Source organism: Microchirus variegatus (assembly GCF_963457635.1).
Source record: "Microchirus variegatus genome assembly, chromosome: 2".
Classification (NCBI taxonomy): Eukaryota; Metazoa; Chordata; class Actinopteri; order Pleuronectiformes; family Soleidae; genus Microchirus; species Microchirus variegatus.
In genome coordinates, this window is record NC_139803.1 from 931,405 (window position 1) to 955,506 (window position 24,102).

Below are 24,102 nucleotides of genomic sequence, written 5' to 3' on the forward strand. Positions count from 1 at the left end.
ATCAAAAACGACATAGTATAGTATGTCGTTTTTGTCCAATTTTGGACCAAATTTTTTTTTCTCCAAAAATGGTCACATTTTGGAGATATAGTATAGTATGACGTACTGCATAGTATAGTGTGACGTTTTTGTCAAGTTTTGGACCAAAAAAAGTTTTTCAAAAAAATTGTCAGAATCAAAAACGACATAGTATAGTATGTCATTTTTGTCCAATTTTGGACCAAAAATGTTTTTCTCCAAAAATGGTCACATTTTGGAGATATAGTATAGTATGACGTACTACACAGTATAGTGTGACGTTTTTGTCAAGTTTTGGACCAAAAAAACGTTTTTCAAAAAAATTGTCAGAATCAAAAACGACATAGTATAGTATGTCGTTTTTGTCCAATTTTGGACCAAAAAATTTTTTCTCCAAAAATGGTCACATTTTGGAGATATAGTATAGTATGAGGTACTACATAGTATAGTGTGACGTTTTTGTCAAGTTTTGGACCAAAAAACGTTTTTCAAAAAAATTGTCAGAATCAAAAACGACATAGTATAGTATGTCGTTTTTGTCCAATTTTGGACCAAATTTTTATTCTCCAAAAATGGTCACATTTTGGAGATATAGTATAGTATGACGTACTGCATAGTATAGTGTGACGTTTTTGTCAAGTTTTGGACCAAAAAAAGTTTTTCAAAAAAATTGTCAGAATCAAAAACGACATAGTATAGTATGTCGTTTTTGTCCAATTTTGGACCAAATTTTTTTTTCTCCAAAAATGGTCACATTTTGGAGATATAGTATAGTATGACGTACTACATAGTATAGTGTGACGTTTTTGTCAAGTTTTGGACCAAAAAAAGTTTTTCAAAAAAATTGTCAGAATCAAAAACGACATAGTATAGTATGTCGTTTTTGTCCAATTTTGGACCAAATTTTTTTTTCTCCAAAAATGGTCACATTTTGGAGATATAGTATAGTATGACGTACTACATAGTATAGTGTGACGTTTTTGTCAAGTTTTGGACCAAAAAAAGTTTTTCAAAAAAATTGTCAGAATCAAAAACGACATAGTATAGTATGTCGTTTTTGTCCAATTTTGGACCAAATTTTTTTTTCTCCAAAAATGGTCACATTTTGGAGATATAGTATAGTATGACGTACTACATAGTATAGTGTGACGTTTTTGTCAAGTTTTGGACCAAAAAAAGTTTTTCAAAAAAATTGTCAGAATCAAAAACGACATAGTATAGTATGTCGTTTTTGTCCAATTTTGGACCAAATTTTTTTTTCTCCAAAAATGGTCACATTTTGGAGATATAGTATAGTATGACGTACTACATAGTATAGTGTGACGTTTTTGTCAAGTTTTGGACCAAAAAAACGTTTTTCAAAAAAATTGTCAGAATCAAAAACGACATAGTATAGTATGTCGTTTTTGTCCAATTTTGGACCAAAAAATCTTTTTTTCTCCAAAAATGGTCAAATTTTGGAGATATAGTATAGTATGACGTACTACATAGTATAGTGTGACGTTTTTGTCAAGTTTTGGACCAAAAAAAGTTTTTCAAAAAAATTGTCAGAATCAAAAACGACATAGTATAGTATGTCATTTTTGTCCAATTTTGGACCAAAAATGTTTTTCTCCAAAAATGGTCACATTTTGGAGATATAGTATAGTATGACGTACTACACAGTATAGTGTGACGTTTTTGTCAAGTTTTGGACCAAAAAAACGTTTTTCAAAAAAATTGTCAGAATCAAAAACGACATAGTATAGTATGTCATTTTTGTCCAATTTTGGACCAAAAATGTTTTTCTCCAAAAATGGTCACATTTTGGAGATATAGTATAGTATGACGTACTGCATAGTATAGTGTGACGTTTTTGTCAAGTTTTGGACCAAAAAAAGTTTTTCAAAAAAATTGTCAGAATCAAAAACGACATAGTATAGTATGTCGTTTTTGTCCAATTTTGGACCAAATTTTTTTTTCTCCAAAAATGGTCACATTTTGGAGATATAGTATAGTATGACGTACTACATAGTATAGTGTGACGTTTTTGTCAAGTTTTGGGCCAAAAAAACATTTTTCAAAAAAATTTGTCAGAATCAAAAACGACATAGTATAGTATGTCGTTTTTGTCCAATTTTGGACCAAATTTTTTTTTCTCCAAAAATGGTCACATTTTGGAGATATAGTATAGTATGACGTACTACATAGTATAGTGTGACGTTTTTGTCAAGTTTTGGACCAAAAAAACGTTTTTCAAAAAAATTGTCAGAATCAAAAACGACATAGTATAGTATGTCGTTTTTGTCCAATTTTGGACCAAATTTTTTTTCTCTAAAAATGGTCACATTTTGGAGATATAGTATAGTATGACGTACTGCATAGTATAGTGTGATGTTTTTGTCAAGTTTTGGACCAAAAAAACGTTTTTCAAAAAAATTGTCAGATTTTGGACGACATAGTATAGTAGGACGTACTACATAGTATAGTATGACGTTTTTGTCACGTTTTGGAAAAAAAAAAGTTTTTCAAAAAAATGGTCAGATTTTGGACGACATAGTATAGTATGTCGTTTTTGTCAAATTTTGGACCAATTTTTTTTAAATAAAAATTGGTCACATTATGGACGACATAGTATTGTAGGACGTACTACATAGTATAGTATGAGGTTTTTGTCACGTTTTGGACCAAAACAACGTTTTTCAAAAAAATGGTCAGATTTTGGACTACATAGTATAGTATGTCGTTTTTGTAAAATTTTGGACCAATTTTTTTTTTTTAAAAATTGTCACATTATGGACAACATAGTATAGTAGGACGTACTACATAGTATAGTATGACGTTTTTGTCATGTTTTGGACCAAAAAAACGTTTTTCAAAAAAATGGTCAGATTTTGGACGACATAGTATAGTATGTTGTTTTTGTCAAATTTTGGACCAATTTTTTTTCATAAAAAATGGTCACGTTATGGACAACATAGTATAGTAGGACGTACTACATAGCATAGTATGACATTTTTGTCACGTTTTGGACCAAAAAAACGTTTTTCAAAAAAATGGTCAGATTTTGGACGACATAATATAGTATGTCGTTTTTGTCAAATTTTGGACCAATTTTTTTCATAAAAAATGGTCACATTATGGACGACATCTATCTATCTATCTATCTATCCATCTATCCATCTATCCATCTATCTATGAAATATGCTAAATGTGTTTTTTTGTCTTGTTTGTTCTATTTCTAACTCAATGAATGAATGTGTGTCATGTGACAACAATGATCTGCTGTGCCTTTGACACACACACACACACACACACACACACACACACATAATCAAAAGTCAACAGTAATTATTCTCTTCCAGGAAGAACACAATGAAAAGAGAGAGAAAACAAAAAGGTTGTCGACCTTTGACCTCTGACATCACACTCACAAAAACCACAGCTGTTTTCTTGAGTTTGAATTAAAAGCTAATTCAGGATTACGACATGTGACGTCACAAAGGTCGCTCAGAATAATTATAGATTAATAATAATGAATATCTTATATCAGCTCATCTTAACCTCTTATGTTAACTGTGCTTACCTTATCTCAAGGTGGAATTATATCTTTATCTATGAATATATTCTTTTCTTTTACTTTGCCTTTCTATAATTCTACTATTATTGTTATTATTATTATTATAATAGTTATTGTTGTTAATATTATTACACAAACCATTGTCACTTCACTGATGCATCAAAAAACAACACAGAGTCATGGATTATGTAAAATATATGTTTATGTCATTTGTGTATGAAAATAAAGTCGTACATGATTCCTCAAAACAGTGTTACACTTTAAACACGTCTGTCATTAATAATAATCATGTAAAATTTTACTGGAAAAACATCTTTGGTCCAAAATTTCACAAAAACGTCATACTATACTATGTTGTCAAAAATTTGAGAATTTTTGGAAATAAAAATGTTGGTGCAAAATTTTAAACGTCATACATACTATTGTCGAAAATCGGAGAATTTCTTTGAAATAAAAATTTTGGTCCAAAATTTCACAAAAACGTCATACTATATACTATGTCGTCCAAAATTTGAGAATTTTTGAGAAATAAAAATGTTGTTTCAAAATTTGACAAAAACTTCATACTATACGATGTTGTCGAAAATTAGAGAATTTTTATGAAATAAAAATTTTGGTTAAAAATTTAAAATGTCATGTCTGGAAAAACATCTTTGGTCCAAAATTTCACAAAAACGTCATACTATACTATGTTGTCGAAATTTTTTTAGAATTTTTGAGAAATAAAAATGTTGTTTCAAAATTTGCCAAAAACTTCACACTATACGATGTTGTCGAAAATTAGAGAATTTTTAGGAAATAAAAATTTTGGTTAAAAATTTAAAATGTCATGTCTGGAAAAACATCTTTGGTCCAAAATTTCACAAAAACGTCATACTATACTATGTTGTCGAAATTTTTTTAGAATTTTTGAGAAATAAAAATGTTGTTTCAAAATTTGACAAAAACTTCATACTATACGATGTTGTCGAAAATTAGAGAATTTTTAGGAGATTAAAATTTTGGTTAAAAATTTAAAATGTCATGTCTGAAAAAACATCTTTGGTCCAAAATTTCACAAAAACGTCATACTATACTATGTTGTCAATTTTTTTAGAATTTTTGAGAAATAAAAATGTTGTTTCAAAATTTGACAAAAACTTCATACTATACGATGTTGTCGAAAATTAGAGAATTTTTAGGAAATTAAAATTTTGGTTAAAAATTTAAAATGTCATGTCTGGAAAAAAAATCTTTGGTCCAAAATTTCATAAAAACGTCATACTATACTATGTTGTCTAAAATTTGAGAATTTTTGGAAATAAAAATGTTGGTGCAAAATTTTAAACGTCATACATACTATTGTCGAAAATCGGAGAATTTCTTTGAAATAAAAATTTTGGTTCAAAATTTCACAAAAACGTCATACTATACTATGTCGTCCAAAATTTGAGAATTCTTTTGAAACAAAAATGTTTTGGTCCAAAATTTGACAAAAATGTCATACTATACTATGTTGATCGAAAATTTGAGAATTTTCTTTGAAATAAAAATTTTGGTTAAAAATTTGACAAAAAATTCATACTATACAATGTCGTCGAACATTTGTAAAAGAAAAAAAATTGGAAAAAAATGTGGTAAAAAAACTTTTTTGTCACATTTGGGAGAAATTTTGGAATTTTAGGTTCGTCTTTTCTTAAATAGCTCACATATGGAAGTGTAACAGTTACACTTTAAACACATCTGTCAATAATAATAATCATCATCATGTAAGACAAAAAACAAAAGTACACAAGTATGGTGTGAAAAAGTCAACTGAATAATATTTGTACATGAAAAGTTCACAGCCCTTTGTTTTTATTTCATGTGACATAAAGGGACACTTCAGGGTGTTTTGACTGTGAGCGCCCCCCTGTGGCAGGAGCCAGCCTGAGACATGAGGACAAACAGAATCCGTAGTATTTTAAGTATTTTTAACTTAAACCTACAGTCTACAATCTCTATGGGCTTTGGTGTGGGAGAGTGAGTGGTTTACAAACATCAGTCTAACAGTTAAAGATAAAGACGTGAACGTGTTCGTAAAGACGTCGTAGACTAAAACTGACGTAGATTTGTTTTCTCGGACACAAAATGGCCGACACTTCAAAAACAACACCCGAGCTCAGAAGGTTCGAAATTGTTATTTTTGGTGACATAACTTTGTTAAGATTGAACTCAGTGACACAAAGTGACCACACGAGGCAGCGGCGGATCGACAAATCACTGATAAACACGCTCAAACAAACACAAAACCTTGACTTTAGCCTTTGAACGTAGCGAGATAAGCGTTATCTCTGAGCGTCGACGCACGAAGCTAACGGAAAACGCCGTAAACGCCGTCTCGCGTGACAGCGACAGAGTCTCTGTCTCTCGTTTTCTGAAAAAGTTCCTCAGAGTCAAACGAGGGCGGCGCTAACGGCGTTAGCTCAGATGGTGTTGGTGTTGCTCTCGTCTTTGGACCTGGTGTCGGACCTGGACCTGGCGTCCGCCTCGGCGTCGCAGCGGCAGCAGCAGCGCGGGACGAGGTGACAGGGCATGCACCTGTCCAGGTAACCTTTGACCCCTCCCACCAGGCTGCCCACGTTGCCGCGCACGGCCGACGACGAGAAGTAGAAGATGAGCGGGTCGAGGCAGGCGTTGAAGGTGCTGCAGAGCAGCGCCTTGGCCCGCCACCGGGGGCTCCGCCACTGCACGAAGCCCACGACGTGCGACACGTTGTACGGGCCGAAGCAGAGCGCGAACACCAGCAGCGTGCCCAGCGCCATGCCGATGGCGCGCAGGCGGCGCCGGCGGTTGATGTTCTGCAGGTTGGAGAGGATCCGGATGAAGTTGATGTAGCAGAAGCTGCAGACGACGAGCGGAACGCAGAACAGAACCACGCAGAGCTCCAGCCTCACGGGCAGCAGGACGTCCAGCTGGGCCTCCGTGAAGTTCTCGTAGCACACGCGCGGCGCGGCGGCGGCCGAGGCGTTCTGTGACGGCGACGCCGACGCGACACCGCTGCCGGCGCCGATGAACGGTATGATGAAGACGATGCTGAGGTGCAGGAAGGAGAAGATCCAGAAGAAGACGCTGGCGCCGACGGCGTACAGGGGCCGGCGCTTCAGCGAGTGCTGGATGGGGAAGGCCACGCCCAGGTAGCGCTCCACGCTGACCGCCGTCAGGCAGAAGGTGCTGTTGTAGATGGTCATGTAGAAGACGAAGCCCGACAGCGGGCACAGGAAGTAGGGCAGGTCCCACACCATGTCGTTGGCCACCTCGTGCATCTTGAAGGGCAGGAAGACCAGGAAGAGCAGGTCGGACACGGTCAGGTTGAGGAGCAGGATGTCGATGGGCGTCGGCTTCCGCCGGACCTTGTTGAAGAAGGTGTAGAAGGCGAGGAGGTTGGCGGGGAGGCCCAGCACGAAGGTGACCACGTAGACGGACAGACACAGGCCGGTGTGGCACTCCTGCATGACGGCGGCGGTCTCTGCTGTGACGGACGCTCACGCGGACACAAACATCACGTCCTGGTCTCTGAGGAGCTGCTGGTGGAGGTCAGAGGTGAGAGGTCAGAGGTCAGAGGTCAGAGGTCGCGGTTCTCCTGTTCCTGCCGATAAGAACCACAGCTCATGGTTTTCCTCGCGGGCCTCGAGCGTCGAAGCGTCGCTGATAAAGACAAGAACAAGAAAGAGCAGATTAGCGCCGTGTTCTGTCGCGTTGACTCCAGGTCCTGAGAGAGAGAACCAAGCTTCGCTTTTTTAAAATATTCATTTTTTAAACAGATGAGCGGAACAAGAAGATTATTATTATTTTTTTCTTTTCAGTTTATTGTGAGGCTGAGTTTATCATTTAAAGGAGTAATTTAAGTTGTTTTTAAGCGTTTGACGAGGAAATAGCTGAATTTAGCCATTAGGCAAATAAATTCACTAACTACGAATAAATGTCAATAAAACCTACTAAAGTCTACGTTATCTTAAGAACATGTTTATGTTTTTCTTTAATGACCACTCACTCTCCCACACCAAAGCCCATAGAGAAAGCCAGTGATTTTTAGCTCACAGGGACACAGGAGCTGCTGGTCCTCTGCTGCCTCGTGTGGTCACTTTGTGTCACTGAATTAAGTCTAAATTAAATATTTTAAAAGCCGAATTCACTAAAATCAGTCATTGTAAGTTAGTGATGGAGGCAGCAGTGGATCAACAACTCCTGTGAACTCCTGTGTGCTGTGATGTTAAAATCACTGGTTTACTCTATGGACTTTGGTGTGGGAGAGTGAGTGACTTTGGTGTGAGGAGAGTGAGTGACTTTGGTGTGGGAGAGTGAGTGACTTGGTGTGTGAGAGAGAGTGACTTTGGTGTGGGAGAGTGAGTGGCTTATAATCGTCAGTTTACACAAGGAAAAGTCCGTCTAACAGTGAAGATAAAGACATGAACGTGTTCTGTAGATATCCTAGAATCAAACTGACATAGATTTGATATATTTATATAAGTGGCTAAAAACTGAAGTTTGCAAACCACTCACTCTCCCACACCAAAGTCCATAGAGTAAACCAGTGATTTTAACATCACAGCACACAGGAGTTCGTTTCACAAAGCAGGTTCAACAAACTCTGAGTCTAACCGGGTGAATAACGTCACCCTCCGCTTCCTCGTTGTCATGGTGACTCGTTGAAACGTGGCTCCATTAATACTGTCTTTTTATACTTGTGGTGCACGCGCTTAACTCGAGGTGAAACTACTCTGAGTTGAACAAACTAACTCAAATCAGCTGTTTTGAAACCGAAAACTCAGAGTTTCCTTTCTCAGAGTAAATCAACTCAGAGTTCAGGGTTAGACTCAGAGTTTGTTGAACCTGCTTTGTGTGAAACAGACCCCTGGTTTGCTCATAGGCAGGTTATTGATACAGATGTATTGAATGATGTTGTATAACATCATGTTATGTTTGGTCTTATAATACAGCCATTCTCAACCTTGGGGTCCCGTCCCCAAAATGGGTCACAAGATGCTTTCTGGGGGTCACCAAATCATTTTGGAAAAATATATATATAAAAAAAAAAAGGACTTTTTTTAAAATATATTGTTCCAAAATGATTTGGCGACCCCCAGAAATCATAGAAGAAAAAAAAAAATTGTTTTAAAAAAAAAAAAATTTAAATTTTTTTTTTTAATTTTTTAATTTTTTTCCAAAATGATTTTTCGACCCCCCAGAAGTCATAGAAGAAGAAAAAAAAATACAAAATTGTTAAAAAAAAAAAAAAAAAATTTAAATTTTAAAAAAATAGTTTTTTAATTTTTAATTTTTTTCCAAAATGATTTGTCGACCCCCCAGAAGTCATCTCGGGTTAGGTTCTTGGGGTCGCGAGATGACTTCTGGGGGGTCGACAAATCATTTTGGAAAAAAATTAAAATATTAAATAATTAAATAATTTAAAAATTTAAAAATTTAAAAATTTAAAAATTTAAAAATTTAAAAAATATTTAAAAAAAAAAAAAAATATATTTTTATTTTATTTTTATTTTTTTCTTCTTTGATTTCTGGGGGTCGCCAAATCATTTTGGAGAGTGAGTGGTTTACAAACTTCAGTTTTTAGCCACTTATATAAATATATCAAATAAAATCTATGTCAGTTTGATTCTAGGATATCTACAGAACATGTTCACGTCTTTATCTTCACTGTTAGACAGACTTTTCCTTGTGTAAACTGACGACTATAAGCCACTCACTCTCCCACACTAAAGTCCATAGAGTAAACCAGTGATTTTAACATCACAGCACACAGGAGTTCACAGGAGTTGTTGATCCACTGCTGCCTCCATCACTAACTTACAATGACTGATTTTGTCTAATTCGGCTTTTAAAATATTTAATTTAGACTTAACTCAGTGACACAAAGTGACCACACGAGGCAGCAGAGGACCAGCAGCTCCTGTGTCCCTGTGATGTTAAAATCACTTGTTTTCTCTATGGGCTTTGGTGCAGGGAGAGTGAGCGGTTGTTAAAGTTCTGTCTAACAGTTAAAGATAAAGACGTCGTAGACGTAAACTGACGTAGGTTTTGCACGAAGCGTGTTGTTCGTACGTCGCGTCGTACGCTAACCCTTCACTTCTTCACCTTTTTCGTACACTAATCTACAGCAGAGAAGAAGAATAATAAACGCAGATAAATTCTAATTTGTCTTTTTATTGCTGCTGTAAACACACAGCGTTTATCACCAGCCTCATAAACATAAACGACCGCGAGCACAGTGAAGGGAAATGAGCGTTTAAAGGAGGTTTAAAAGTCTTTAAAAACAAAGAGAAACAGAGTTTAAGTCGTCGAAGGTTTTTCGATGATGAGGAAAACGTTTCTTACCCGTCTGTCAAGACCTGCTGAGACTGATGCTGGAGTCAGAGTCACTGAGAGAGTCTTATATCTGAGAGAGTCTTATATCTGTGTGATGACAAACATCAAAAAAGGGGAAAGTTAGATTTGCTCCACAGACGAGTGATGACACTGAAGAACTGCCACAACATTTAAGCAACAGCGACTTCCTCCTTATCTGATGCTGGTGATTTGACACTTTCTACATGTTTCTCTCGTCCTACTTATACATCTGTTGTTCCCTTCACTTTATCGTGAGGCTGAACAATCGTTTAAAGGGATTATAATAAAAGTTGTTTTAAAGCAATCCAGGAAAATTAGCAAATAAATTCACTGTATACATGTCAATAAAACCTCCACTTACTTAAGTCTACGATATCATATTTATGTCTTTAGTCCATAGAGAAAACCAGTGATTTTAGCTCACAGGGACACAGGAGCTGCTGGTTCTCTGCTGCCTCGTGTGGTCACTTTGTGTCACTGAGTTAAGTCTAAAGTAAATATTTTAAAAGCCGAACTCACTAAAATCAGTCATTGTAAGTTAGTGATGGAGGCAGCAGTGGATCAACAACTCCTGTGAACTCCTGTGTGCTGTGATGTTAAAATCACTGGTTTACTCTATGGACTTTGGTGTGAGAGAGTGAGTGACTTTGGTGTGGGAGAGTGAGTGAAGAAAAACGGATTTAAGCAAATTAACAAAAGACTCGGTCAATAAAATCTACGTTAGATTAAGTCTACGACATTTTTAGAACACGTTCAAGTCTTTATTTCACTGTTACACAGACTTTTCCTTGTGCAAACTGAAGTTTATAAACCACTCACTCTCCCACACCAAAGTCACTCACTCTCCCACACCAAAGTCACCCACAACAAAGTCACTCACTCTCCCACACCAAAGTCACTCACTCTCCCACACCAAAGTCACTCACTCTCACACACCAAAGTCACTCACCCTCTCACACCAAAGTCACTCACTCTCCCACACCAAAGTCACTCACTCTCCCACACCAAAGTCACTCACTCTCCCACACCAAAGTCACCCACACCAAAGTCACTCACTCTCCCACACCAAAGTCACTCACTCTCCCACACCAAAGTCACTCACTCTCCCACACCAAAGTCACTCACTCTCCCACACCAAAGTCCATAGAGTAAACCAGTGATTTTAACATCACAGCACACAGGAGTTCACAGGAGTTGTTGATCCACTGCTGCCTCCATCACTAACTTACAATGACTGATTTAAGTAAAATTCGGCTTTTGAAATATTTAATTTAGACTTAACTCAGTGACACAAAGTGACCACACGAGGCAGCAGAGGACCAGCAGCTCCTGTGTCCCTGTGAGCTAAAATCACTGGTTTTCTCTGTGGACTTTGGTGTGGGAGAGTGAGTGGTAAAAACACTCTCAGTTGAAGTCAACGACGTCGTTATCTCACTGACTTTTCCTCTGATTTTTTTGTTTCTATAATAATAACAACTCAGTCTTACCTTCGTGGTCCTCGTCTCCCTGTGTTGTGTGTGTGTGCTCAGTCACAGGTGATTGTTCGTATGTTTGATTTTCCTCTATCAGCACAGTCTGCTGTCACCCCCCCCCTCACCCCCCCCCCCCCCTCACCCCCCCCCCCCACCTTCCATTTACATGATAATCTAAACATCTAGTGCACATAATAGAAATTATTAGCTGCGATTTATCACCGCTGCTCGCCAAACACCGTTGCCTTGGTAACGAGTCGCCCCGTCTTTGCAGCATGAGTGGACTCTGTCAGCGCTGAGCCGTCGTCCTGGATTATTAAATTATTATTCACTTATTCATGACGATGACGCGGTCGGTGAGGACACTGTGCGCATAAATAACGTTTAAAATTAACGGCAGCCTCCGCCCTGCCAGCAGGCGGCGCTGTGCCCTTGACTCAGTTTTTTTAATTTGCCGATGTTTTCTCGTCAAGTCCCTCGTCTCCCGTGCGAAGTTTCGAGCAGATCGGTGAATGTGCGGCAAAGTCACCGGCCACTTCCTGTTTCGTGGTGCGATGCGGCGGGTAAAGCGGCCGACTTCCTGTCGGGTCAAATTCACGTTCGTGTCAGGTGTGAAGTTTCTAACATTTACCTGTGAGGTGAGCTAACGTGAACTTTGTTCTCTTTATTCTCTTTGTTCAAGAAGTTCAAAAGTTGTCAAAATAAGTTGAGCTAAAGCTAGCTAAACAATCACATGTGAGGTTAGCTAGTCTAAGCCAAGGTTAGTCAAACAATCACCTTTGAAGATAGCTAGCATGAGTATAGAGGCACACGTTAAAGCTAAAAGACTAAAGCTAAAATTTGCCAAATTATAAACTTTAAAGGAAAATTAGCATGAGCTAATGTTAGCCAAACAATCACCTGTGAGGTAAGCTAACTAACTTTATTCTCTTTGTTCATAAAATTCAAAAGTTGTCCAAATAAGTGATGCTAGAGCTAGCTAAACAATCACATGTGAGGTTAGCTAGTATGGGCTTACGCTAGCTAAACAATCACATGTGAGGTTAGCTAGTCTAAGCCAAGGTTAGTCAAACATACACCTATGAGGTTAACTCGCAAGCTAAAATTTGCCAAATTATAAACTTTAAAGGAATGTTAGCATGAGCTTCAATCTCTGTCTTTGTCAATAAAATACAAAAAATGTTGTCAAAAAACAGACTTTGAGCTAAAGATAGCCAAATGGTTACCTTTGAGGTTAGCTAGTATACGCTAAGGCTGGTAAAACAATCAACTATAAGGTTAGCTGGCATGAGGATAGAGGCAAGAAGTTAAAGCTAAAGATTTGCAAAAATTATTAACTTTGAGGAAAGTTAGCGTGAGCTAATGTGAGCCAAACAATCACCTGTGAGGTAAGCTAACATGAGGACAGACTTGAACTATTTATTAATAAAATACAAACATTGTTGTAAAAAAAACAGACTTTGAGATAAGCTGAGCTAAAGTTAGCCAAATGGTAACTTTTGAGGTTAGCTAGTATAAGCTACGGTTATCCAAACAATCACCTATGAGGTTAGCTAGCATGAGGATAGCTGCACAAGTTAAGGAACAGACTGAAGCTAAAAAAATTGTCAAAATGATTAACTTTGAGGAAAGTTACTATGAGCTAATGTTAGCCATATAATCACATAAGCTAACAAAAGCTAACATGAACATTGTTCTCTTTGTCCATAAAGTTCAAAAGTTGTCCAAATACGTTGAGTTAAAGCTAGCTAAACAATCACATGTGAGGTTAGCTAGCATGAGGATAGACGCACAAGTTAAAGAACAGACTGAAGCTAAACATTTGCCAAAATTATTTTGTTGTCAGAAAAACAGAATTTGGAATAAGTTGAGCTAAAGTTAGCCAAGCTATAATCAATGAGTTAGGCTATATTAGCTGAAGTTACCATTTGAGGTTAGCTAGCATGAGGATAAAGGCAAGTTTCTAAATAGAGAATATATATTAAAAAATCCTGAATTAAATATACATAAACAAAAGGGTATTTTCTGAGCTCTGGGTCTTGAAGGTGGAAAAATAAAGATTTATATTAGATTTTTTCTGCAAAAGTTGAGATGTTTTATTTTTGAAAGACGTCACAAACTCAACAGCTTTAATCGTCACTGTTACAGTTATTGATCTGATCTAATAAATCAAAATAAATCAATCTCTGAGTTCACGTTAACATTCCTCACAGCAACAGATCGTCTGACGCAAAGTGGAGCGTTCCACTCCGAGACGTGTTTTCACTCGACCACATCAGGGAAATTCAAACGTGATTGTTTCATCAGCGCAGAACTCGCCGCTGTCGCAATCGCTCGGTGACCCGGTGAGTTAGCCGTTAGCCGTTAGCAGAGTGACTTCTTCTCTTTAAAAACGCTCACATTTCTGTTTTTTTCGTCATTTTCCACATCCTCTTTCACCAGAATCAGAGGCCGAGAAAACGACGCGATCATGCTAACGTCGTCGGATCTCAGTGATTTCCTCACGTTCGTGAGGCAACAGGAGAAGAATCGCTGATGTTTCCCCGTTTACAACATGTGGGATTTTTAAAGCGCTGAAACTGAAACTGTTCACAAACACAAAGAAAACCTGGAAGCTACGCGGCTATTTTTAGCTCGTGAAAAACGAAAAAACGCCCCTTTTTACGTAGGAGTTTTTTCCCTTAACTTCAAACACGAGTTTATTATATAAGTTACCTTTAAATAACCTTTTTAACACAAAAGAGTCTTTAAAAAAAATCAAAACATACACGACTATGACGGTAAAATAAGAATCAGAATAATGATATGAAAAGAATGAGTTAAAAAGCTATTTCATAATTGTTGAATTATTTAAAAGTCACTCACTCTCCCACACCAAAGTCACTCACTCTCTCACACCAAAGTCACTCACTCACTCACACCAAATTCACTCACTCTCTCACACCAAAGTCACTCACTCTCTCACACCAAAGTCACTCGCTCTCTCACACCAAAGTCACTCGCTCTCCCACACCAAAGTCACTCGCTCTCCCACACCAAAGTCACTGACTCTCCCACACCAAAGTCACCCACTCTCCCACACCAAAGTCACTCACTCTCACACACCAAAGTCACTCACTCTCCCACACCAAAGTCACTCACTCTCCCACACCAAAGTCACTCACTCTCCCACACCAAAGTCACTCACTCTCTCACACCAAAGTCACTCACTCTCCCACACCAAAGTCACTCACTCTCCCACACCAAAGTCACTCACTCTCCCACACCAAAGTCCATAGAGTAAACCAGTGATTTTAACATCACAGCACACAGGAGTTCACAGGAGTTGTTGATCCACTGCTGCCTCCATCACTAACTTACAATGACTGATTTTAGACTTAACTCAGTGACACAAAGTGACCACACGAGGCAGCAGAGGACCAGCAGCTCCTGTGTCCCTGTGAGCTAAAATCACTGGTTTTCTCTATGGACTTTGGTGTGGGAGAGTGAGTGGTTTACAAAGATATTGTGTTGATATTATTATTATATTATCGAGTCTTTTGTTAAAGTTGTCAAAGTGTGTGTGTGTGTGTGTGTGTGTGTGTGTGTGTGTGTGTGTGTGTGTGTGTGTGTGTGTGTGTGTGTGTGTGTGTGTGTGACTGACAGTTCATGAACAGCAGCAGTGACACAAACCCTGAGGTGTTGTTTTTCACAGTGTAATCAGACAACAGCATGATGTTTGTGACAACACACACACACACACACACAAACACACACACACACACACACACAAACACACACACTTCATGCTGCGACTGTTAGCAGACGGATTATTATTCTTATTATTATTATGGGATGTCGGCGTCTGCAGAGCAAACACAGATATTTTCTGTTTGATGAAGCAGAAAAGAATCATTTATTTAAGCTCTTACTCAGATAAACAATCAGGGACTTGTTTATATTTATATTTATATTTATTCATAATCACTTCTTAAAGCACACTGTCTTTTATTTATATATTTATATATTTATTGAACATATCCATCGCTTCACATTTGACGCCTTGTTTTCATTGTTTTCAGCCTCTAAAGCTTTTATTTGTGATTGTTTGTATGAATATTTAATCCTTTATTAATATTTGATGTTGCAATTTTATTACTTGTTGTTGTTGTTGTTGTTGTTGTTCATTAACCTGGTCTGAGAACACACTTTACTAACTCTGTTTTTAAAGGACACAAATGAAGTTATCAGCTTTACTTTGACATCATTTTGAGTATATATATATACAGTATATATAAATATATGTACATATATACACATATATGTATATATGTCTGTATATACACATAGTAAATATATGTATATGTGTATATGAAACAATATATATACACATACATGTGTATATATGTGTGTATATGAGACAAATATATATATATATATGAAACATATACATATTAAACCAATATATCTATGAGACATAAATGAAACACATATGAAACAAATATATAATATAAGAAACAAATATATATATAAATGAAACAAATATGAGACATATATATGAAACAAATATATATATATATATATATGAAACATATATAATATATACGAAATATATGTAAAACATATATATATGAAGCAAATATATATATGAAACACATATGATACAAATATATATATATATATGAAACAAATATATAATATATAAAACATATGTAATATATACATGAAATATATATATATATATATATAAAACATATATATGAAACATATATCAAACAAATATATATATGAAACACATATGAAACATATTCAACATATTAAACCGAAATATATATATTTATGATACATATGTATATGAAACAAATATGAAACATATATATAAGTAACAAATATATGAAACATATATATATGAAACAAATATATATATGAAACATATATATGAAACATATATATATATGAAATGAATATATATATGAAACACATATGAAACATATACAAAATATTAAACCGAAATATATATATATATATATATATGATACATATGTATATGAAACACATATATGAAACATATATATATATATGAAACAAATATATGAAATGTATATTTATATATATATATTAAAGTAATATATATATATATGAAACATATATATATATGTTTCATATATATATATATATATGAAACATATATATATATGCCTATGATATAAAAACTTTCATCAGTTACAGTTAGAGGAACATACTGCAGTCTAAATAAATATATATATAAATATATATATATATATATATATAAATAAAGGTGTGAGCTTGTGTTTGACAAAGATTAAACAGTGGTTTGTGTGTTTGTTGGTCAGAGTTTGAACTTCCTTTTTCTGCTGAGAAATCAGGAAACTGAGGGTTTTTTTATTTTATCAAGTTTACGCCATTGACACACACACACATTCTTGTACTTGCTGCATACTGAGGACTGGGTCGCTGACAAAGTGAGGACCAGCATTTCCACTTTATAAATGAACACAATAAATAATATCTACTTCATGAATGACATCTATAATGAACTAACGGTTGCAGTACCATAAAATGTCGGCAGGTGGAGCCCCATAGCAAAAAGGGCAGGAAAACTTTTATTTATTTTAAATTTTTGGTCCAAAATTTGACAAAACCGTCATACTATACTTTGTCGTCCAAAAGTTGAAAAAAATTTGACCCAAAATTTTTGATCCAAAATTTGACAAAAACGTCACACTATACTATGTCGTCCAAAATTTGAAAAAAAAAATTACCCAAAAATTGACCCAAAATTTTTGGTCCAAAATTTTACCCAAAATTGTTGGTCCAAATTTTGAAAAAAGAATGTGACCCTAAATTTTTGGTCCAAAAGTTGACCCTAAATTCTTGGTCCAAATTTTGAAAAAAAAAAAGTGACCCAAATTTTTTGGTCCAAAATTTGACCCAATTTTTTTGGTCCAAAATCTAGTCCCAAATTTTTGGTCCAAAATTTTTGGTCCAAATTTTTTGGTCCAAAATTTTTGGTCCAAATTTTTTGGTCCAAAATTTTTGGTCCAAAATTTGACAAAACAGTCATACTATACTGTCGTCCAAAATTTTACAAAAAAATGGACCCAAAATTTTTGGTCCAAAATTTTACAAAAACATCATACTATACTATGTCGTCCAAAAAGTGAGGTTTTTTTTTTTTTGACAAATTGAGGATAGCATGTTATAGCAACTTAAGGAAGTGATTTCAATGAAAACAAAGTGAGGACCGGCCAAAATGTCCTCACTCTGTAAAAATGACCTCACTTTGTTGGTTAAAAACCCAACTAAGTTTTTCAATTCAATTCTACATTTCAGTAAAAGAAGAGAAAACACTTATTGGATCAGAGCGACAGGTAAAGGACAGTGAAGGAGAAGAAGATCCTCCATGATTTTAATGAACTAAATCATCCTCTCTCTCTCTGTCTCTCTGTCTCTCTGTCTCTCTCTCTCTCTCTCTCTCTCTCTCTCTCTCTCTCTCTCTCTCTCTCTCTCTCTCTCTCTCTCTCTCTCTCTCTCTCTCTCTCTCTCATCGTTCCATGGACGAGAGAACAAAGGAAATGAGAAAAAATAATGAAAGGTTTTTACAGCAACGTTCACAAATGTCAGCAAAATGTTTCCTGAGACCATCGTTTAAATGTAATTTCCACATGGACGTCAAAGTTAGTAAACCACTCACTCTCCCACACCAAAGTCACTCACTCTCCCACACCAAAGTCACTCACTCTCCCACACCAAAGTCACTCACTCTCCCACACCAAAGTCACTCACTCACTCTCCCACACCAAAGTCACTCACTCACTCTCCCACACCAAAGTCACTCACTCACTCTCCCACACCAAAGTCACTCACTCACTCTCCCACACCAAAGTCACTCACTCACTCTCCCACACCAAATTCACTCACTCTCTCACACCAAAGTCACTCACTCTCTCACACCAAAGTCACTCACTCTCCCACACCAAAGTCACTCACTCGCTCTCCCACACCAAAGTCACTCACTCTCTCACTCCAAAGTCACTCACTCTCCCACAGCAAAGTCACTCACTCACTCTCCCACACCAAAGTCACTCACTCTCTCACACCAAATTCACTCACTCGCTCTCCCACACCAAAGTCACTCACTCTCTCACACCAAAGTCACTCACTCTCACACCAAAGTCACTCACTCTCCCACACCAAAGTCACTCATGTAAACACATGTAAATGTACATAAACACTTGTAAATATACATAAACACGTGTACGTGAACACGTGTAAACGCAGCAGAGACACAAACAGATGAAGACGTAGACAAACACTCGTCGTCTATATATAGATTTATCGTGTGTGTGTGTGTTCAAAGACTGTGATAAGGAAATCACAGCTGTTATTTTTTAAATTACCTCCAAGAATTCACCACTCATTAACTTGCAGGAAATCTTGAGGTGGATGTATCGAATAGCTCACTATTTGGCAGCCAGTCCGTTGCAGTATCAATAGAACAGCCTACTGTTTTGCCATCAGTTTGAATATGTTTAGAACAGCACACTATTTGGCACTCAATATCTCGGCTGATAAAGCTAAAAGGTCATTATTTTGCGGGCAATCTTGAGGTGGATGTCTAGAACAGTTCACTATTTGGCAGTCAGTCTGTTTTGCGAATGTTCAAAACACAGCTCCTTGTTTCACAAACTGACGTCTAGAACCACTCACTATTTGGCAGTCGGTCTGTTGGTGGATGGAAAGGATAGCTCATTATTTGGCAGTCAGTCTTGTCCTCTCCCTTGCGTCCACTTCAGTTACACCAGCTGTCCTCACGTCCTCTGTGCTCTTGCTTCTGTTCCTTCTGCTGGCAGCTCCATTTTCTACACCCTCTGTCCAATACAGAGGAAGAAAGAAAGTATTTATTAAATTAGAACTTAAGTCTGAGTTCTGTCTCCGTGAGCAGGACTGACAAAGACTTAGCATTAGCTGAGAACTATGCTAAGTGACTAAAATGGTGAAACACATTTAGACCATTGGTGTGAAAACCACAGCGTCGTCATGAAAGTGTGACAAATGTCACGTCTTCGTGGAGGAAGTGGACGTTCAGAGTCAGAAACCACAAAGTTAGCATAGCATCGCTCACAGAAGTCTTTAGTTAGAGCTGTCGTCGTGAATATTTAAAGACAAACAGTTCATGTGAAACAGAAGAAGAAGAAGAAATGAAACGCGTTCTCTTTATAATTAAAGGCTTTAGTTCACGCTCGGGGGAAAACATGGCCGCCGTCAGTGATCCTTCATTCACCACACGAGGCAGCAGTAGCTAAACACTTAGCTAACGAAATCTACGTCTGTTCAAGTCTATGACGTTTTAAGAAAACGTTTGCGTCTTTATCTTTAACTGTTAGACAGACTTTAGTAAACCACTCACTCTCCTCACACCAAAGTCACTCACTCTCCTCACACCAAAGTCACTCACTCTCCCACACCAAAGTCACTCACTCTCCCGCACCAAAGTCACTCACTCTCCCGCACCAAAGTCACTCACTCTCCCACACCAAAGTCACTCACTCTCCCACACCAAAGTCACTCACTCTCCCACACCAAAGTCACTAACTCTCTCACACCAAAGTCACCCACTCTCCCACACCAAAGTCACTCACTCTCCCACACCAAAGTCACCCACTCTCCCACACCAAAGTCACTCACTCACACCAAAGTCACTCCCACACCAAAGTCACTCACTCTCTCACACCAAAGTCACTCACTCTCCCACACCAAAGTCACTCACTCTCCCACACCAAAGTCACTCACTCTCCCACACCAAAGTCACACCAAAGTCACTCACTCTCCCACACCAAAGTCACTCACTCTCCCACACCAAAGTCACTCACTCTCCCACACCAAAGTCACTCACTCTCTCACACCAAAGTCACTCACTCTCCCACACCAAAGTCCATAGAGTAAACCAGTGATTTTAACATCACAGCACACAGGAGTTCACAGGAGTTGTTGATCCACTGCTGCCTCCATCACTAACTTACAATGACTGATTTTAGTGAATTCGGCTTTTGAAATACTTAATTTCGACATACTTCAGTGACACAAAGTGACCACACGAGGCAGCAGAGGACCAGCAGCTCCTGTGTCCCTGTGAGCTAAAATCACTGGTTTTCTCTATGAGGTTTGGTGTAAAATACATTTATTAGTGTGTGGGGCATTTATTTGGTATTCGGTAGGGTTAAATATGAAATATAAATATATATATATATATATGAGAACATTGACTGTCCCTTTAAGCATCTAAATCTATGATATTTAAACAAAAAAAAAGAGTTTATTCCTTGTTGGTCTTTTTTTTCTCTTCTGTGCTGAAGATGTTTTTATATTTTAAAGTCTCACCTTCAGGCTCTTTATCTCTGCAGCCTCCTTCATGCACAGATGGTGAAACCCCTGAGGTGGACGGGGAAAAAAAAAATAAAAAATCTAGAAGATCAATAGATAACCTAAATAAATCCTCTGTCACGGCTCCCCCTGGTGGGATAAGGAGGCACAGACTTCACTGCAGCAGCAGATCATCATTTACACTTCAGACGCTCTCTGTCACCATGTAGAGACGTGGACGGTGAGGGAGGACACACTGGAGACATGCTGTCCTCACCAAGGACGTTTAGAAAGACTGTGGGAGACGGAGGACACGCAGAGACATGAAGACATGAAGACATGAAGAGACATAAATCCAGACTCTCTTTCTTAGAGGACTGCTCTGGTCGGTAAAGTTTCATCATAAATTAGTTTCATTTCATTTCCCACAGAGACTCTGTCCATACACACACACACACACACACACATCTGGAGACTACACACACACACACACACACACACACACACACACACACATAGACGTCATGTTTTTAATGAGTCCCTAACCTTCAGTTTCCTAAACTCATTTCTAACCCTAAAACCAGGTCTTTGCTCCCAAAAATGTCCCCATTTTAGTCAAATGTCCTCACTTTGTTAAAGAAAAATGTCCTCACTTATATATATATATATTTTTTTTTTAAGTCCCCATTTTGCCTCAAACGTCCCGTTTGTCAAAAATGTCCCCGATGTCCTCACTTTGAAAAAAAGTCCTCACTTTGTTTGAAAGAAAAAGTGTCCCCACTTTGCTCAAATGTCCTCACTTTGTTAAAGAAAAATGTCCTCACTTATATATATTTTTTTTTAATTAAAAAAATGTCCCCACTTTACTCAAATGTCCTCACTGCAAAAAATGTCCCCACTCTGCCTCAGATGTCCTCACTTTGTTTGAAAAAAAAAAAAGTGTCCCCACTTTGGTAAATGATGTCCCCACTTTGTTAAATACAAATGTCCTCACTTTGCCAAAAATGTCACCACAGTTGTCCTCACAGAGCCACACACACACACAGGGACAGGTTGGACACTCAGAGGACAGTGGACACTCATCATGTCTCTCAGTTCATTTCAGTGATGTCTTTACTGACCTGGTTCTGCTCAGCACGGCTGCAGTGACCACATGTGACCAGCGGGGGGGGCGACAAAGTGAACCTAGAATCTTATACTTTTTTTTTTTTTTTTTTTACTTAGAGACAAACAATGTTATATATTTAATAAAAAATAAATAAAAAAAAGTGAATGATTAATGAACACATGAATTTTGACAGAGCCAGAACGTTGCGTACTGTACCTTTAATACAGGACAACACCTTTAAAGACAAATAAACGTATAAAAGTAGAATCTTCATCATTAAATCCCTGAGATTAGAAACAGACAAAATCAACCTGTAAAAAAATAATCTGACATAAAGGGAAAGGTTCTGACAGTGTTGTTGTGAGCGCCCCCTGCTGCTGAAAACAGACAGACAAACAGTTAGTAAACTGCTCACTCTCCCTGCACCAAAGTCCATAGAGTAAACCAGTGATTTTAACATCACAGAGACACAGGAGTTCACAGGAGTTGTTGATCCACTGCTTACTTTAGACTTAACTCAGTGACACAAAGTGACCACACGAGGCAGCAGAGGACCAGCAGCTCCTGTGTCTCCGTGAGCTAAAATCACTGGTTTTCTCTGTGGACTTTGGTGTCCCTCAAATTGTCCCTTTATTAACTTCCTGTGACCCAGCACAGACATTGTACATCACTGCTTTAGCTTCATTCATTCATTCATTCATTCATTCATTCATTCATTCATACATAAACAGCATGTAATGAATCAGAATCATCCGTTCATAATGAACTGAGGTGAATCTTCTTCACTCAAGTGCAAAGAAACTGTAAACAAACATCAATACTTCAAGTTGACCAAGAGGAGACTGAGCAGCAGAGGTGGAAAAAGTACTACAATATTGTACTCAAGTAAAAGTACCAATACTTTGATGAAGTATTACTCAAGTAGAAGTAAAAAGTAGTTCATGTGAAATGTACTTTAAGTAAAAGTTACTTAGTTACTTTGCGTGTGGTGTGAGGGAAGTAGGAATATGACAAAAGTATTTTGGAGCTCACGCCCGACGCGACACAGGATATGACATCATTTAGGCCACGCCTCTATGTTCACGCGACACAGGATATGACATCATTTAGGCCACGCCTCTATGTTCACATTGGTATAATCACATCATCATTGGTCTGGTTCTGGTGTATATTTTCCCCCTGTAGGTTTTCATTGTGCTGAATTTGTATTTTTACTCAGTAACAGATAGGATTTATAAAGTAACTAAGTACAATACTTGAGTCAATACGTACTCAAGTAAAATACAACATCCTGATGTTAAATTGTACTTAAAAATACAAATACAAAATACACACAAAAAAGTATTCAATACAGTAACTTGAGTAAGTGTATTTAGTTACTTTCCACCTCTGCTGAGCAGTGTCTGTCCTCACTGTCCTCACTGTCCCTGTTGTCCTCACTGTCCTCACTGTCCCTGTTGTCCTCACTGTCCTCACTGTCCCTGTTGTCCTCACTGTCCTCACTGTCCCTGTTGTCCTCACTGTCCTCACTGTCCCCGTTGTCCTGCTGGTGTCCTCTCAGTGTGGTCTCCCTCTGTGAGCCTGTGGACAGACAGAGAGGTCAAAGGTCAACAAAGGTCACCACTGCTTGAACTCTGCTGAGAGTACGGAAGAGGACGAGGGACAATGTATGAGTGAATGAATGAATTAATGAATTAGTGAATGAATAAGTGAATGAGTGAATGAGTGAGTGAATGAATGAATGAGTGAGTGAACGAAGAAGGGAATGAGTGAGTGAATGAATGAAAAAGTGAGTGAATGAATGAATTAGTGAATGAATGAGTGAGTGAATGAATAAGTGAGTGAATGAATAAGAGAATGAATGAGTGAGTGAACGAAGAAGGGAATGAATGAGTGAGTGAATGAATTAGTGAATGAATGAGTGAGTGAGTGAATGAATGAGTGAGTGAGTGAATGAGTGAGTGAGTGAATGAATGAATGAATAAGTGCGTGAATGAATGAGTGAACGAAGAAGGGAATGAGTGAGTGAATGAATGAATTAGTGAATAAATGAGTGAGTGAATGAATTAGTGAATGAATGAATGAGTGAGTGAATGAATAAGAGAATGAATGAGTGAGTGAATGAAGAAGGGAGTGAGTGAGTGAATGAATTAATAGGTGAGTGAATTAATGAATTAGTGAATGAATAAGTGAGTGAATGAATGAATGAATTAGTGAGT

The 24,102-nt window shown here is 37.4% G+C and overlaps 1 protein-coding gene across 1 annotated transcript; it reads right to left on the reverse strand.

The window, feature by feature from the left end:
• Nucleotides 1-6,021: 6,021 nt before the first annotated feature.
• LOC310944570 (free fatty acid receptor 2) lies at nt 6,022-7,050 on the reverse strand (the record flags this gene model as incomplete). Its single annotated transcript, XM_083910370.1, has 1 exon — nt 6,022-7,050. The coding sequence occupies one exon, from the start codon at nt 7,048-7,050 to the stop codon at nt 6,022-6,024; it is 1,029 nt and encodes a 342-aa protein (XP_083766496.1).
• Between the last annotated feature and the right edge of the window lie 17,052 nt (nt 7,051-24,102).